At 39.0% G+C, this 18073-nt stretch overlaps 1 protein-coding gene across 13 annotated transcripts in view; it reads left to right on the top strand.

The window, feature by feature from the left end:
* pnut (septin 7-like protein pnut) overlaps nt 1-6137 on the top strand; it is a 579804-nt gene extending 573667 nt beyond the window's left edge. For 10 of the 13 annotated variants that reach the window (XM_076190980.1, XM_076190979.1, XM_076190985.1 and 7 more), the window contains one exon: nt 528-2037. In XM_076190980.1, the coding sequence (XP_076047095.1) occupies nt 528-657 (130 nt within the window). In that variant the 3' untranslated portion in view covers nt 658-2037. Of the gene's footprint in view, nt 1-527; nt 2038-2918 lie in introns of those variants that run through there. The other 3 variants (XR_012966748.1, XM_076190983.1, XM_076190984.1) reach the window with 1 other exon arrangement.
* Nucleotides 6138-18073: the final 11936 nt, after the last annotated feature.

The following is an 18073-nucleotide window of genomic DNA, read 5'->3' on the forward strand; positions in this document are numbered from 1 at the left end:
GGCCTGGAACTCTCATGTATTAGATGAATTAACAAAGGTTTAAGGAAATAGATCAGAGTAGCTAAAGATTATTGTGCCATTTCTTTGAGCCCACTGATCCTAGCTTTTCACATATCCACTTTTAAGGCCACAAAATTGTTTAAATATTTTCTTGTAGTCATTGTTAATATACACACAATCTTTTTTTTTTTATTCTAAATTAAACGGTATAATATGGTGGACCCTCCCAAATAACCCCTTCAGTAAGTGTACTGGGTTCAAGGAGGAATCCTTGAGTGTGGAGAGAGGCTTACAAAAGAGCTGATCCCAAGAACTCATGAAGGAGTGTCAATATCTGAGTTGCAGTTTTGTCATAGTTTGAAAAGGATAACAAAGAATGTTAAACAGAATCAGATTTTATGTTAAAGTAGTGATTAGTTATTCCGTCTTGAACCCAGTGATCATGTTCATGTGTGTTTGATAGTCCTGTTAGCAAAGACTATGCCTTGTACTGCCCTAACTAACCACTAACTCATCACTTGGTACAGGACTTCTTCCCTGGCATCGTCGGGCAGCACTTCGGGGGGGTCCTCTCAGAAGGGCTCACCCAAATTTTCCCGAACCTATTCCTTACCCAGGCACAAGTTCAAGCAAAATGAGCAATGTCAGCAGCAGTAGCCTAGAGAGAATGGATTTAATTATAGGGTTGTTCCCTCTGTGCAGGACTTGTGTATAAATGTGTTCTGCATTGTATTTTAGTACCTACATAGGAAAGACAGAGTCTATACTGATGCTAGGGTGTTTTAATGTGTTGATTGTTGATTGTTATATTCAATGATTATAGAAATAAACATTTCCAGGGCCCTGAAACGAACCACAAGCTATTAAGCTTTCACAAGGGTAAAGTTTGAAGTTTGTTAAGAGACAGGACAGATTGACAAAGTTTTTTTTACCAGTCAGTTCTTCCTCTATTAATTGTCTAGACATGGTACATAGGTGAAGTCCTCCATATACCAGATGTTTGCAATTACATTCTCCCATTGCTTTCAGTGGAGGAGTATTGCAACTCTTAAATTGCCTTATCGTAGTGAGTTTTAGAAGACTCGTATGCTTCACAATATGTAGAAAAAGTGAAAATGATACCAATTCTAAGGGACTTGTTTGTAGAATAACAGCTTGTATTTGCTGAATGCAGTGTCTGGTTCACTGTTGGATCCTTTGTTGTTTAACTTGGTGTAGAATGTGACGAAGGAATTTCTAAAGGAGTTCTTGCAGCTACACTAGATACTCATTAGACTAGCTTAGTTATTTTGTATTTGTCAAAGGATTAAGCTTCCTTTTGACCTACTGTATATCATTTGCGAGTAGATATGGTTGATATGACACTTATCTCGCTGGTAGCTTTGTGTAAACCTCACAAAAACTAAAACCTTTACAAACACTTGTTTCACTTGTTTGAATTTATATATTTTTTTTTGGTGGGAAGAAACAAAGCCAATATATTTTTTATAGAAATATGCAGTATATCCACTGCATATGTGTATCAACACCTACTATATCCAGCATATTTTCTTTTAAATTGATGTCATACTTTGTATACAGCATTCAATACAAGCTCCTGCCCTCTCCTTCCTACAGGACCCATCGCTCCAAATAGCATTTTGTTGAGCTGCTCTAGTACCCTGATGCCTGCCCCCTTCCATGCTTTTAAGCTTCCATCCAGCATTTTGAGTTCCTAGTTATTTATATAGTGTTGTATGCTTACTATCTACAGTTCTGTTATACCACTTTCATGTATGTTTTTTCCCTCCTTTGTTTTGTATGTTCTTTTTATGTATGACCAGGCTTCGTAGCATTGCTGATGCCAATCTTTCAGTTGTATGCATGACTTTATTTTCAGGTTTCTGCACCAGTATTTAGTTGTTTTGCACCACAACACCATAGAGGAAGTTGTTCTTTTTCACTTATGATTTATACTAATGTGTCTGCTTCCAGAGACACAGTTTATTATGATCAAATATGAAGTTTTTTTTTTTTTTTTTTTTTTTTTTTTTTTTTTTACCCACAAAGAACAGCTTCCTATTTAGCACAAATTACTAACCTGCAACATTCCTTGATGCATTGGGGGAACAGGATCATTAGATATTTCAATTCTTTCTTGAGTCTCTGATTTTTATGTCTTAAAAGGATTTAATTGCATGTTTACCTCTGAATTGCCATAATCAATTAACCTGAGAGAACAGATACATTTTTGAAAGTCATAGTATATCGATCAATTCATTATTATGATTTTATTCCCCATTGAGATGGGAAATGATGCAGTTTAAGATAAAAGCTGTGATTACTGTGCTAATTAGATCCTGTTCTAGCCATACACTCGTTCAATTACGGATATGAAATTATATGTGAACTTGGCAAGTTCCCTTTCAGGACAAGGAATAATGCTCGCCTTGCTGCAGCTCTGTACAGTAGTGTGTTTGACATGGACCTTGTAAGATAAAGAGACAGTCCAGACCCTTTTTTGTGTAGTGTAATGTTTTCTCTGCAAGAAACAGGCAAGGGTTGTGCTGTCATTCACAGTACTACCCTTACATCTCTTGCAATATCCATCTTTCACCTCATTAGATGTAATTCCACATTGGTAATTAGTATTTCATATCTAATAACAGTAGTCTGTAATTATTTGAGTTAGACATTTATTCAGTGGAAAATACTGTAAAGGGTTAGTTTATGGGAGAGAAAATGGTATCTCATGATATAGACAAGGTGATTGACTTTCCGGTGGTCTTTGAAAGATCTTGAAATGCGTAGATGTGTGTAAGGCTTAGAACCATGTTAAACACCTCAGTAGTTGAATTGGCAGTTGCAAGCTTTGTATCCTGGTTATGGGGTGAAGATGAACCATTGTTGACATCCATTTGTTTCTTTTTCTTCAACAGGCATGTGGATGGGAAAGAAAAATCCAAAAAGAAGAAGGGGTTGTTTTAGACCCTCCTTATGCTCATTAGAACTGCTTGGAGCACCATCCTTCCCCCCTCCCTCCCTCTACCCCACTCTTCCCTTACCTTTACCCTTCCTCTTTCTCCTCCTTTTAAAATGCTCATTTCCATTTCATCATTATGGCCTTTAACTTCATTTGCCCTCTACAAATGGAAACACTCATGTCTTGCTGCCTTGTTTTTGTGTAAAGTGAGGCTGCATAAATGGGAGGCTTTCAGTTGTCATACTGTTCAGTTAGTCATTGTGTGTGAGAACCCAAAAGTTTTTGTTGACAGTTTACCAAATAACTCAAGAACAAATCACATAAATTTATTTTTATTATTTGTGCAGCCTTGATGTGAGTCAGCGTCTGACGATACCCATTTTATTTGCACTATGATTGTTGTCTTTCTTTGATCCTCTCATTGGTAAGCATTGTAGTGAGCTGACCAACCACAGGGACGAAAAGGTTAAATAGTAGACCAGAGAGTACTTTTGCAATAGAATGTTGAAGAAGTGAGGATGTTATCCTGTAGACCAATCTTATGTAGACAGATTAACATGGTAGTTGATATATTGTATTTTTCTTGTTAGCGTAGCCCAAGTAGCCGAAAGATTGGGATCAACTTTACCTCAGCAAAAGTTATTGCATATGCAGTTAAGTTTGAATGTGTCATGTTGTCAAGTCAGATTTGTTTTTTAAGATACAGTATCCTTTTTTTGTGTAGTAAACTAAAAACATTTTCAAATGAATTGCCAAAGTTCCTGTTTAGCTCTTACATTGCCACAACTGAGGGACATTCTGTTTTATTGTTTTTTTGTTATTTCTCATCTTATTGTTATTGTACACAAAGGGATCTCTATTTGTTCTAATTATGAGAATAAGGTCAGAACTTTCCTTCCTAAATCTATTATTTAGGATTATCAGATGTGCAGTATTTTTCTTTTTCTTTATTTGCATTCAGAATTTTCTACAGAATGCAGAAACTTTAGGAAATACCACAACTGTGTCATAGGGTTTTGTTCACAATGTAATGTTTTCATGTGAATATTACACATCAGTCACAGAACTGTCATTTGAATGTAGAATGAGGTATGAAAATAAAATCATTGATGTATTGAAAGCTACATAAACTATGTACTGTACATTTTCCTCCTCTTCGCCTTCTTTTTTCTTCAATATTTGAGTAACTGGGTTTGTCAGTGTTGTATGCAGAGGTTTCGCACCACCTTGTTGGCAGTAAGGGGTACTTTGTATGCAGAACCTTTTACCGAGACAACAGATATTTTCATTTCGAGGATGTTGAGTTTTGCTGACAAAAGACCTACCTGTAAACTAACAGAGTGAATGTCAGTCTCTGAGAAAGTATTACTTGTTTTCAGTTACAAGGTTCCATGTACACTTATAATTACTTGACTCAAGTTTAGTCAGTCTCCTCAGTGCCCTCCAAGAAGAATGGTGACAGGGCTCTCTTGCAAGTAATTTCACTATATTGCAGGTCAGGATAACAGAACAATTGAGTTGCCAATGCTTTTGTATGTTTTTGTAAATACTGTACTTAATGTCAACAACAACAATAGGACCAAACTACTGATAATACTGGTTTTGCCATGTTTCTTTTTTCACTATCTTTTTCTTGCTCCTTAATGCAAATATGTGAGTTGAGAATTGTGAGACTGAGGGCTTGCTAACATTGACAAATGGCAAATTAGTGTTGCTTGCATACAGGAGGATCGTGGCAGGATCTTCTTGGAAGGGTATCCTATTTTGACATCCAGACTTTGTTTTTAGCACAGTTCCAGCATGTTGAGATTGTTTGAATTATGTGGCCCCTTTAGAAGTCAAGCCACTGGTTCTCTGTGTGCCAAGTTGACCTGTTTGTATTTAACAGACCCTGTTCTTCCCAACGCTACACTAGTCGTCCCTCATCCTTTATAGAACATACCATACAACTGTGCCCACCACACTTTGTTTTACATTAGGAACTGTTCATTTACTTATCTTTTGAACAACATATGTAATCTAATTATACATCATCTTTTACCAGTTACACACTATGCTCATACATCAGACTTTGTACTTCAGCACCCTGCACTTGTGTGCCTGACATTAGTGTAGGGTGTATATAAAAGTCACATGCAGGGTATATATTTACCTTGTGTATGCACATATAGTTATAGGAGAATCATCCCTAAACATTTCTACACATGACAAAGGCCCCACTGCCATACCTTGTATATAGCATGTATAATGAGTAACTTTAGTCTTTTGTATCATGAACTGTTTCAAGCCAGCTGTGTAGGTGCCCTAGGTTATTTTACATCATCCTTTTACACTCTTTAGCTTATTAGATCATTATTATTATTATCATTTCAAGTTCTTAATGATAATGATGGCAGTGACACTTGATTTACTCTTCTTCCCATTGTTCATTTTCTATTGAGATAATCACATATATATGATCCCAAGTGCTTAGTGCTGTGTGAAGAACGACTCGAGCTGATTTGTAAAAAGTTGTACGTACACAGCTTCCCACCTGCTGCCTCTGTGTCTTATTATCAAGGTGAGATACTCTTTAGCTTCACTTCTATGTACACAGAGTTATGCTGATGTGATGAGAAACTTTGCCAAGTTCTTTGAAATGTTTATTAAGATAACTTCAGGAATGTGGTATGGAAATAATAAACAAGTTCACTGTAACGAGTCTTAAGATACATGAAAGAACTCTTTATACAGTGACACTATTTTATAAACATACACTTGGGAAAAATGAAAGTATATTTAGTTTTTTTTTCTGGTTCATGGACCCTTTAATGGGAATCACAGCATAAACAAAATAATGAAAATTTAACAGAGCAAGAACACCTCCCAGAACCAGCAGTAACTAAAATATGCCACACCAAACATCGAATTGGAATGCTGGATGATTAGGTAAGACTGAAGTTACTTTTACATCCAAATTCCACTTACAATTGCTAAAATGCCTGAGTCAGTCCCAGCCTGTAATTATTGTTAGGATTCATTATTATCATGAATGTAATCTGTAACCTGCAATGAAATGCTTGGATAGGTGAGTGAAAAGTCAGAGACTGGATTGCAACTTAACTATTGCATTGTGCATCAAGTTATCTTGTAACTTTTGTATAAAAAATGAACTTCATTAAATGTATTGTCCATGGTTTTGTATTTTATTTCATAGATATCACATGCTTAGAACTGATGGATATTTGGGCAAATATTGCACAAATAAAGAATTAATTCCAAAACCTATATAGGGTAAAATGAAATTTGGAAAGGCACCTGAATATGAATGTCATATGGAATGTACGAGTATGACGAAGGGTAGAATAGTGATGATGGAGTAGCTGGCGAGATTGTTGAATGTGTGCCGAAGAGAAGGAAGTTAACTGGATTGGAGGAGTTGTGTACTGTAAAAGCCTACTGTACAAAGGGGAGGTAAGTATGAATTTTGAGATGATTAGGAGGGGGAGAGACCATAGATAGGCACATGCTGAAGTGGTCCTGAAAGACAGACAGTGAATTTCCTGCCACCTATCTACAAAACTGGTCAACATCCTCACCTTTGATTTACAGCCAAGGAGTGGTAGATATGCTGGCTAGAGATGTATATATACCAAGGGCTTTTCCCCCCTTACAAGGGAGGTAGCCAAGTCAAAAGGCACGTACCCTTTCCCATCCACCACCCTTTCCTCTCTCTCACTTTAGCTCCTCATGTATGACAGGTCATCTCTGTATCCTGTGCACTGCCCTGGGTCAGAGACAATGTAGCAAGACACAGTACACTCAAACCTCGTTTTTCCGGAGTAATTGGTGCAGCTACCTGTCCAGATAATGAAAAAATCCGGATATTGTTTTTATTTTAGTCCAAAATACAAAGTTATAAACCCAAATTCACCCTTCAACTAACCTGTTCAACTGTTAGAGTAACTCACTTTCGTTTCATGACTTCATTAGGCATGATGACACAGGTGTATTCATAGTACTGTATAGCAGTGTACTGTAAATACAGTAGGTGTTGTATGGCCTTCACCCCGCGACTAGTGTCATTTATATACCCTGCCGCGTGCCGTCTCGTGTTTACATTTCAAACTACTGTAACTTGGTATCGTTCGCCTTGCGTATGTGGCGGTTTTTCAGTTTTTCGGGCAGCTAAATATTTTTGAAAATAATATTTAGCTGCCCAGCTGCTTCAAAACGTCCGGATAAAGCGAAATCCGGATATGTGAAGGCTGGATAAATGAGGTTTGAGTGTACATCCACAGCAAGGCTGCTTCATTTAATTGGCGATCCCACTCTTTGTCCCCCTCATGCAGGAAAAGAAAAGAAATGAGATAAAATTGGAGGTGGGGTGAAGATGGTTTTGAGAAACTTACAATGGATGAAGAGCTTTTGGGTGAAGGCATGGATAATACATGTGAGACTTTGAACAAGAAAACTTAAATAAGAGAGACTTGATGGTGATATATGGTCCTCTCCTAGAATGAGGGTTTGAAATGAAGGTGAACACCAGGAGGTGTTGTCAGATATGCATTTCCTTAAACTTTAATGATTTCAGTCTTCCCATTACTAACCCATTCCTCTGGTAATGGTGAGTGATGGTGGGGGCAGGGGATGGTGATTTCCAGAAGTCCTTAGTGCACTGTCCAAGCAGATCCAAGTCTTGGACATTAAACAACATGAAGAAAATGAAGATCTATACTTACAATGCAAGAACACTCTCAGAAGACCACAGGCTGGAGAGTTTAATGGAAGAATTAGACAACATCAAGTGGGACATCGTAGGACTGAGCGAAGTCTGAAGAATGGAAGAAAAGCTGATATAATTACAAGATGGTCATCACCTGTTCTACTATAGAGGTAAGGACAAAGATCCAGTGGAGTAGGAGTCTTGCAAAACTGAGAAGTTGCTGGTAATGTAGTCAAGTTCAGTAGTTTATCAGACAGGGTAGCTTGGATTGTGATAAAAATAGTTCAGGTTTATGCACCAACTTCACAGAGTTCAGACAATGAAATTGAGTCGTTCTATGATGTTTTAAGTCAGGTAATGGATCAAGAAAAAAGCAAGTACATGTTGGTAATAGGTGACTTTAATGCTAAAGTGGGGAAGCAGATGGGAGATGAGTCGTGCATTGAAAAGTTTAGCGTAGGTGAAACAAATACTCCAAAACTACAAATGACCTAATTAAAAGAAGAAGGACCATGCAGATTAAAAGCAGGAGAGACGAATTAGAAAGTAGAACTAAACAAGATTATCAACAAAAGGCAGAAATCTGAGAAAAGAAAGATAAACATGGATGAAATAGAGGAAACTATTCGGAAAGGTAAAAGTATTAAAGGGACTGAATGCAGACATGCTTTAGGAAGACAGCAAATGATATGTTTGAAAGATAGGAATGGAGAAATCATTAAATGTAGAGACAGAATGGTAAAAAGAGTAGAAGAATTTTACCAAGAGCTTTACTCATTAAAGACCATAGTTGAGTCAATAAATTCATCTGTATACATTAGTAGTGTACCAGAGATTACAAAGAAGTAGAATTTGCTCTAAAAAATATGAAACAAGGAAAAGCACCTGGGGAAGATGGTTTATCGATAGATCTGTTGAAAGACGCAGGGAAAGAAGTTCACATTAGGTTGGCTCAGTTGTACACCCAGTGCTTATATCAAGAAAGCATTTCTGAATCATGGCGCAATGCTATAGTGATTTTCCTACTTAAAAAGGAGACCAGAAGGACCTTAGTAACTATCGACCAATTGGCTTGCTATCAAATGTATATATTCTCCAAGATCCTTACAAAGAGACTAAGTCAAGTTTTAGATGGAAACCAACTGAGAGAACAGGCAGGCTTTAGGAGTGGATATTCAACTTTAGACCATTTGCAGGCGATGAACCAACTAATCGAGAAAACAACAGAATACAATGTACCTCTCTGTTTAGCTTTTGTAGATTATGAGAAGGCCTTTGACTTGGTAGAACAAATAGCAATACTAAACTTGCTATGCAAGCAGGGTACAAATGAACAGATTGTAAGGGTTCTAGAAAAGATTCATGCAAAAGGTACCACTATAATTTGACTACATAAAGATACAGAAAAGATCAAGATTGAGAAAGGAGTACAGCAAGGCAATACAATTTCACCCAAATTACAGTATTTACAGCTTGTTTGGAAGGGATTTTCAGAAGGTTGAGTTGGGAAGAGAAAGATTTGAAGATTAATGGCAAATATTTGAACCACCTAAGATTTGCGGATGACATTCTTATTTCAGAAAGAGCAAGATATGCTGAGTGTTCTGAACAAAGTCTCAAAGTAGGTTTAAAAATGAATAAGAGTAAAACCAAAGTAATGTTCAGTACGAAAGTTCAAAGTAGAGAGATTATAATCAATGGTGAGAGTCTTGAAGAAGTTGAGGAGTATAATTATTTAGGCCAGATGGGGAAGTGACAAAAGATCATGATAATGAAATAAAAAGATGTATTATAATTGGATGGTAAGTGGTAAATATAATAAAATCCTGAGAGGCCCCCTACCTTTATGTTTGAAATGTAAAGTTTACAATTGTTGCATTCTGTCAGCAATAATCTATGGGTATGAAACTTGGAAACTAACCAAGTCAATGGAAACAAAGCTAAGGACTGCACAGCAGAGAATGGAGAGGTCAGTGATGGGAATAACGCTGAGAGACTGAAAGAGGGCAAGTTGGGTGAGAGAGCAGACTAGAGTGAAAGATACTGTAGAGGTGGTAAAAGAGAGGAAGTGGAATTGGGCAAGTAAATTAGTGCGAATGACTGATTAGCAATGGAGGAAGTGTGACCAGACAGAAGGTGGAGAGATGAGATTGAGAAGTTTGCAGGAGTGATGTGGCAGAGGTTGGGATGGACGTGTGAATCATGGAATGCTATGAAGGAGACCTTTGTTCAGTAGTGGACTTGGGATGGCTGATTTGATCAGTGTAGGGATGGGCAACCCTTGGCATGTGTGTAACACCTGGCACACTACCTACTTTTTCCATCATGCAGAACTCAGAGATCACCTTAAAAAGGGAAAAAAAAAAAAAAAAAAAAAAAAAAAAAAAATTTTGTATGATCATCTACATGCTGTGCTGGGTGGTGGATTGGGGCCCTAGAAGGCAATGGGAGGGGCCACATACTCGTAAGTAGGCCCATAATTTTACTCCGTCAACATGTGAGGAAATATTGCATAAAAGATTTGCCTGCTTTTGGCACCTACACATAAAAAGGTTGCCCGCCCCTGCCCTATTGCATGCCCAATGGTCACTATTCTGAAACAGAGGAAGCTGTACAGCTTGACAGCAGCCTCCACACTTGAGCAGCCCTTTACAGGACCTGCTCCACTCACCCACCCAATGTAAGATGCCTTACTGTGCTGGGGGGCAAATACTAGTCCAGGTTTTATACTAGGTCTTGGACCTCAGTATGCTAACCATTTCTCTTATTGGGGATGTCTCTTCTTATGCTTACACTTACGCAACTTCAGATTAGATAATCTCGCTGAAGGAAGGAATGTGTTGATGAGTGATCCCATTCTCTATGAACCATTCATCCAACTTCTACCAACAACTAACCTTCCCCTATCCATTCTTCTATGTGCTTGGCATTGGTGGATCAGGACTTGCCTGATCCTCCCAGCTCATCAGTACCTCTTCATAATTACCTAGGAAATTAGGCCTCTGGATTTGCTGGACATCTGAACATTGACCTTACGGAGTTGGAGTCCCCCTGACAGCAGGTACCAGTGGCAAAGGATCAGAAGGCTCATTGGTAGGTAAATAGACTATGGACTACCTAGGACGGACCACCTGCTTGCACAGGATCTGATTTTGTGAGAGAGCAAGAGAAATCTGTAGGGAAATTAAGTGACAGTTGTAAATGAAAGAGGACTATTGCCAATTCATTCTTTTAAGGATATTTATTAGGGCTTATTATCATGGTTCAATAGGCATGTGGCAGGAGACTTGGACATTGAGGCTTTCATGGGAATCTCATCCCTTTCTATCTTTACCAGTGCATGCAGAGGATAGCCATGTCAATCCCATTGTTTATTGGAAGAAAGAACAGAGGACAAATCGGGTTACTAAAGCTTCTACTCATACCAAAGGCTCTTCCAGTGTAATCACATTCTGGGTTTTCACATTCTTCATGGAATGTTTCCTTCATTGCCTGGGAATTCAGGCAACCACAGTGTGTCTTTCTCTTGTTTCCATGTCTAAATATACCAAGGGCCTCTTCCACCTTACAAGGGGAACATGTTCCTGCTTTTCTTGTGTATTTATAGAATGACACCTTAACAAATCAGACTGGTGTTGATCCAAAGCCCCTTTACTGCAACCCAGATTTTCTCCGTGACACCTCCCAGTGAATGAAGCGAAGGTGGCTCCCCTGAACCCAGGAATGATCTACCATAGTGGTTCTCGACCTTTTTCATTCCATTCCACCCGTCATGAATTCTCAACATTCATGTGGCTCCCATTCATTTTTCTCGCAAATCCCACCACGTCAAAGAAGGTTTAGATAAAAAAAAAAATAATAACCAATACATACATATACCAAAGGCTTTTCCCCCCTTACAAGGGAGGTAGCCAAAAACCAAAAGCATAAATTCCACTCCCATCCATTCCATCACCACATACTCCACTCCCGTCCACCTCCCCTCCCTCCCTCTTGGCTAATAATTATAAAATGTTGACAATCGTAATTATCTTATGCCAGGACAGAGTGATAGATTTTTTTTACATTTAATTCCTCTCATTACATAGAAATGTATAATTTGGAACAGCAGGCCAACCCACATAAATTCTTGTCTTAGCCTCCTTGGGTGCCATGTCCCCTGGATTGAGAACCACTGATCTACCAAAACAATGCAATGGCAGGCCCGACCCCACTCACACAGGATAATGATCACCACTGACAACGAAGCCGAATTCCATCAGAACCAGTCATTGACCACCACTCTAATTAAAAAATTGCATTCTTGGACTTCCCCCCCACCCTACCAACTTTACAGCCTAAAGTGGACCTATACTTCAGACAATTCAAACTATGAGCTTTCATCCAGATGGTAATAGCTGTTGAGCACGATCCCAGCACGGGATTGACAATGGTGAATCACAAACATGTACAGATATACATGCATATGTACATATCAGACACGTGCCATCGGTAATTATTCAAGGTAGGCACTTTGGTGATTTATGGAGTAAAATTTCAAAAGATTTGTCTCTCAGGGTAAGTGCTACCTACTTTGTCCCTGGTAATATCTACGTACGTATACATACACAAAAGTTTGAACGGGGCAGGGTAAACTAGACCTGATTTCTAGAGGAGAGGGAGAGAAAGAGGTGTTCGCGTGTGCATTCGTGTGTGTGAGAGGCAGCAACCCAACACACAAACGTTCCATGGAACCGTTTCGTGTTAATGCTCCGATTTTTTTTTTAAAGCAGAAGGCAAGGACTTCGTGATTTGAATGAAAAACCAACGCGTCCGAACGCGTGACTACAATGGTATTAATCTGTCAAATGTGTCTCGGCAAGTGCGGACAAATGCTTCATTGTTGGGCCGTGTTTGGATTTGGGTTTTTCCTTAAAACTTAATTTTCTGGCCATGCAGTGTGCGTATGCGCGTGCGTGTCAACAGCAGGCACGACGCACATCAACAACAGCAAACGAAAGCAACAACAAAAATAACTAATCACCGGAACAACAAACTACAGGCACAGCGACAATATCAAACGAAACAATAGTTGCTTATAATAATAATGAGAACTACTACAACTACGATGACTACCACTAGTACTACTAGTACTACCGCCACCACTGCATCAATGACAATCTTGTTCACGGCTGTACGAGACAGGATGGATCAGACCCACGGGAGGACTGAATATTGTTTATATCGTGAAGAGCGCTCTCCCCAGCGGACCGACTCTGCAGGGGCAAGGTGTCCTTAGATAAGCGGGGACGCTTCCAGACAAGGCAGCAGTGAGGAATTGGGCATCCCCTGCGAAGGCCTCGAGGATTTCTTCCGACGGGCGCAGGATCTCCCCGTCTCCGACATGACCGGAGGGGCCCTTGATGATTCGGCCACATGAAGATCCTCTAGAACGTTCGGAGGGGAATTTCTCTCTCTCCTCTCTGATTCTCAACACAAAGAGTCGTTCATGTTGGACTCGAGATTGGCAGCTATTACTCTCTCGGTTGAGAATTCTGAACTCGTTATATTGCCCGATCTATGGCTCCTGCTACCCTAAACACACATCCAATTGTGTGAGAAAGGTCCTTTCGTCTTTGTATCTTACTACGCAGTTTGATGCAACTGGAAAGGGTTTAGTGTATCACACTGGGCGTCAGAAGGGAGTAGCGTGCGCCAGGGGGCACTGAGTATCTGCGGCCTCAGCCGCTGCCACCTTAGGCACTAGGACCAGTGGGGCAGGTATTTTCAGTCACTGCTGGATTTCGGTGAAGTGCGGGGCTCGAACCCACAACCAAGCGAATGCGAGAGCAGCACACGTTTGATTACGTGATATGGGCATGAAGAATGCATGAAATGAAATTAAGATGGAAATGTTCAGGGTAAGTGGATAAGATGCAGGTGAGTTAGTCACGGCGCCGTTCGAGTGAAAGAGAAAGTGGGAATGTAATTGCATGCGTTGCGATTCTTTGTTTTGTGGCTTCCCTAATGAATTTTGTGCGTGTCCGTTTTGTGTACGAGGGTGTGGTGTATGCCTGTGTACGCGTTTGTGTTTGTGAACAAGTAAAAGCGACTCCCAGGGTCAGAGCAAAGGAGTATTTTCTGATAAAAACATATAACAACAATAGATTAATAAATAAATAAAAAGGGGGTGTTGGGGATATTTTTTTTATTACTATTTAACACAGAATAAAACCTGCCCACAGCACAATGGACAGCTGTAGATAAAAGCATTACCACTCGACTCTATAGATCACCGCCACGATCAGTTCAGTAATATAACTGTTTCAATTCAAAATATCAACCGTTTTTGTTTCGTTTTTTGTCCTATCTTAAAAGGTCATGTTGCATTAGGAATTGTTATTTTCCACACTTGCCCACTCGCATTTAATTTTATTTATTATCATTATTATTATTATTATTATTATATATTATCATTATCAATGTATATTTTAGGATTGTTTCTGAAACACTGAACTCTTCGATGCTCACCACTGCAGATGAACGTATTGTTCAACTAATCGACGGAATGAAATCGTCTGGCGTTAACCATAATGAAATAAATTCACCTACCCTGGTTATTCCAGTGTAACCAAACTGGCCACATAACTTCGTTCTATTAATCTAGTTTGTTCCTAACCTGGGTTTGTGGGCATTAATACCTGATAGAACCATCAACCACTTTATGTCTAAGCCAGACCCCATCCATTTCAGGCACAAAATCTATAAATAACAAAACAGTCTAACCAACTGCATTCTCAAAATCTTTTATTTCTATTTATTTATTCATCTATTTGTTTATTCATTTATCAATCTACCTCTTTCTCGTTTGGCGAGTTCTCCAATTTTTATTCCTGCTTCCATTTCTATGTCCATGACTTCCAGTCCTCTCCATCTATTTTTTCTCTTCCTTCACTAACTCGTCTATGCTGCTTCCGTCCCCTCCTTGGCAAAAAATCATCAATACCTCTACCATTCCTCTAACCAAACATACCCTCGACTACCCGCACGACGCTGCGCGAGATGTTTACAATATATCACTGGTGAACCAAGATCTAAGAATATATTTAGACCTTGTGGTGAACTACAGCTCGTGACAACAACGACGAGCGTTCTGGAGTGACAATTCAGAGGCACGATTACAACATGGTAGAGGAAGCTTGGGAGAAGCTTTTTCTCTTAACTCTGGCGTTCTGCACTCTATTGCTCCAAACATTCCACAGTAACACCAACCTCCGACCCTTTTCAATTGGTTTCATTCCTTTTGGCATAAACGATTACACTCACCACTTCACAGCTACTTTCCCTCATCTCCCACCGCGAATGTTCATCTTCTTTCCCCTGGGGATGGGGGTGGGAGGCAGACCGGCAGATCCTGTACGGGTCAACTGGTGCCTTATCACCCTCACGTTGTGCTCCTGGAATTGATTCGCACCAAGACATACAAATGGACTAACAGTATATCAGGTCAGAACTTCTTCCTTCAATTTGTACTCCTAGTGGAGTCTCTCTTGATGCAGTATCCCTTCAAAGAAAACGGAGATTCTTCATTTTGTATAATCACCGCCAAATGTGGCTTCCATCCAACGGATTCTCGATAGTGGAGATCTTAAACATAATCAAGAGTCCAGTTCCGCTCATCCTTTGCAATTGCCCTAATGCAAAATAAATTAAAATTAACAATTAACATCACTATGGGAGTAGTCATCATTTCACGACTTCTTAATTTCAAAGATGCTGACTTCTTCGATGAGTTCTCAAAACTCAGTAATCCAAACACAAGGTAATCCAAATCTACCTCACAAAAAAGAACAACAAACGACATATATAACGGTATAGATACTAATCTCACTGATAATGACCTTCACTGCACCCCTAATATTACATAAGAATGTAATATTCACGCCCTCGTATCTGTTTCGATTGACAGTACCATGGTTTTACTACCAAATAGGCAATGTTGCACTTCTTAGGCCACGCATGCCCAAACCCAGCTAAATGCGCAATTGTGGTCAAAATTATAGACGTTGTCTCCACATTGCAGATTGTACATTTTTAAACGCAAAATGCTCTGATTATTACTATTACAGGTATTTGTATAAATTGCTTCTCTTAGATGCACCTCATTATTCACTGAATTTTAAAATCGGTTGTATGATGACTGCGGGGGACCGTTGACTCGTCCGTTTATTTATTTATCTTTTTGTTTATATATTCATTCATCCATAAATCTATTTGTTTATTCATTTGTTATTTTTGTTTTTGTATGCGCAGTGTTTAATATTTTCGGTGTGTGAACCTTGGGCAACAACATCAATCTGATTACTTTTCTGTGGTAACGTTGTTTTTTGCTACCAGGAAATAGATCCGGGCAGTGTGAAGTATGCAATATTTATCAGCCTCATTGTTCAGGTCGTGCTAAGATGAATTATAAGTTTTTTCTTTACAAATTGTCTATATCATTTAGTTCCAGCATTATCTTAAGTCTATTGGTGTATATGTCACACTGCATAATTGCGTTTGGCGTATCTGGCAACTGTATGTATCGCGTTGTTGCATGGACTATGCGCCTTGAACACGAATGTTGCCGTTGATTGCCTTGCATTTGAATATTTTTGCCGTTATAGAATGTAGTTTACTAGCGCTTCTTTTCTTATGGATCCTTTAAGTGTTATTAATTAGGAGGCAAAGAGAATGTCTACACTGAATTCAGGCATCCCAGATACTTCCAGCCATTTGAATTCCATACGGTGTACCACCACCTGTTGATATTTGTCACAGTAAATCTTCTCTTTCATAGGTCGTCCCATCTGCCTCAGTCTGTGAATCACCTTCCTCAATGTTTTAAAAAATATAAAACAATAGTAGTGACGAAAACGAAACTGGTAACCTGATACTGTTTAGTTGCCACTAGTTTTAAATGCTGGTTGATTTTCGAGCATTGATCATTGATGTACAGTATCTATGTAGGCCAAAAGTAAGGTTGTCGGGTACTGGTAGAGGCCGCGTGCAACAGAGCAATGATTCTACAATACCCACCGATTGTTTTTGTATATTTAATGTACATGAGGATGATAGAATATAACAATAAAAACAAATGATTGGTGAGGTTAATGGAAGATGCTGATGTTAAACTTTTGAGAAATGTTAGTTATGGGGTGATTTTTGTTTTCCCGACGCCAAGGCAATTTGCTGTCAGCCAGCAAGTCGCATGACTGTATCAGGGATACCCAAAGTGGATGAGGAGATTAGGTTCAGGGCCAGTTGCAGGAACCTCACATGTGGGGGGGGGGGGGAGATACGCCTCGGTGGCAGCACTTTTAGGGAGGCCGGTAATTCTAGCCTGGACTTGCCGCCCACATGGCTGACAAAATATTAATAAATAGGTCAAAGAAGCCATGAATATCTTACCGTAATCGATAAATAACCCCGAAGTTAGGATAGTAGTTGGTCTTTACTAGGCTGTCTCTGTTGGGGGTGATAGCTTACATCTTTACAAGGTGGTTTACATGATTACTCAGCTATAGGGGCATGTACATACCGGGGTAGATTTCGAATATTCTTAGCATTCCTGCCTCTATCGTTGCTTCATAAGTCTGCAGTGATTTGATTTAGTATCAAAATAATATTGGGTTACTATCACTATGTCATTCCACTGGCAAGGCTTAATATAGCCTACTCTTTTTTTTGTGATTTGGAATAGGTGCAGTTTAGCCTGATCATAAAAAAAAAAGAATCTTCGGTGGCAAATTTCATCCGTTACAGTTTCTCCAACGACGATGACATTGTTCCATTTTTGGAACAACATTCACGTGTATTAGGGATGTCGAGGCCAACTTTAAGACAAATTACTAACGTCGTTTTTTCTGTGTGATTTTAAGGCTAAACATTTTTAGATATATTTCCTTTATATTTTCACATTAACGATATAATCCAGAGAATTAGCAGTAATTTGTATGTCATTTTAACGTTTGGTCTTTCCCCTACACACTCGCAAGTCACCTCGATCATACGCGCCATTTGTAAATGGTGTGGAGATAGTGTTGGGAGCCTCAGGATAGCTGAGGAAACAGGGAAAATTGGAAGTAGCAGAATGATTGAGAGAGAAACGAAGAAGAAATTGATAGACACTAAACATATTTTAAAGGAAAAAATAAACTGTATAGGAAATCTTAATGGAAATTATCATAACAAATAAGATAGCCAATGAAAAACTGGTTAAAAGACATAAATATGAAGAATCTAGAATTCAAATAGAATGGGTCAGGAACATGGCTGCGGTATAACAACAAGATGGAAAATCAAATTAGAAGAAAAATCTAATGATAATTTGTACAAATCTAAACTAATGTTTAAATGCAGTACAAACTCACTACAGCTTCTGGAGG

Source organism: Oratosquilla oratoria, chromosome 9 (assembly GCF_046742065.1).
Source record: "Oratosquilla oratoria isolate Oo_2021 chromosome 9, ASM4674206v1, whole genome shotgun sequence".
NCBI classification, from domain to species: domain Eukaryota; kingdom Metazoa; phylum Arthropoda; class Malacostraca; order Stomatopoda; family Squillidae; genus Oratosquilla; species Oratosquilla oratoria.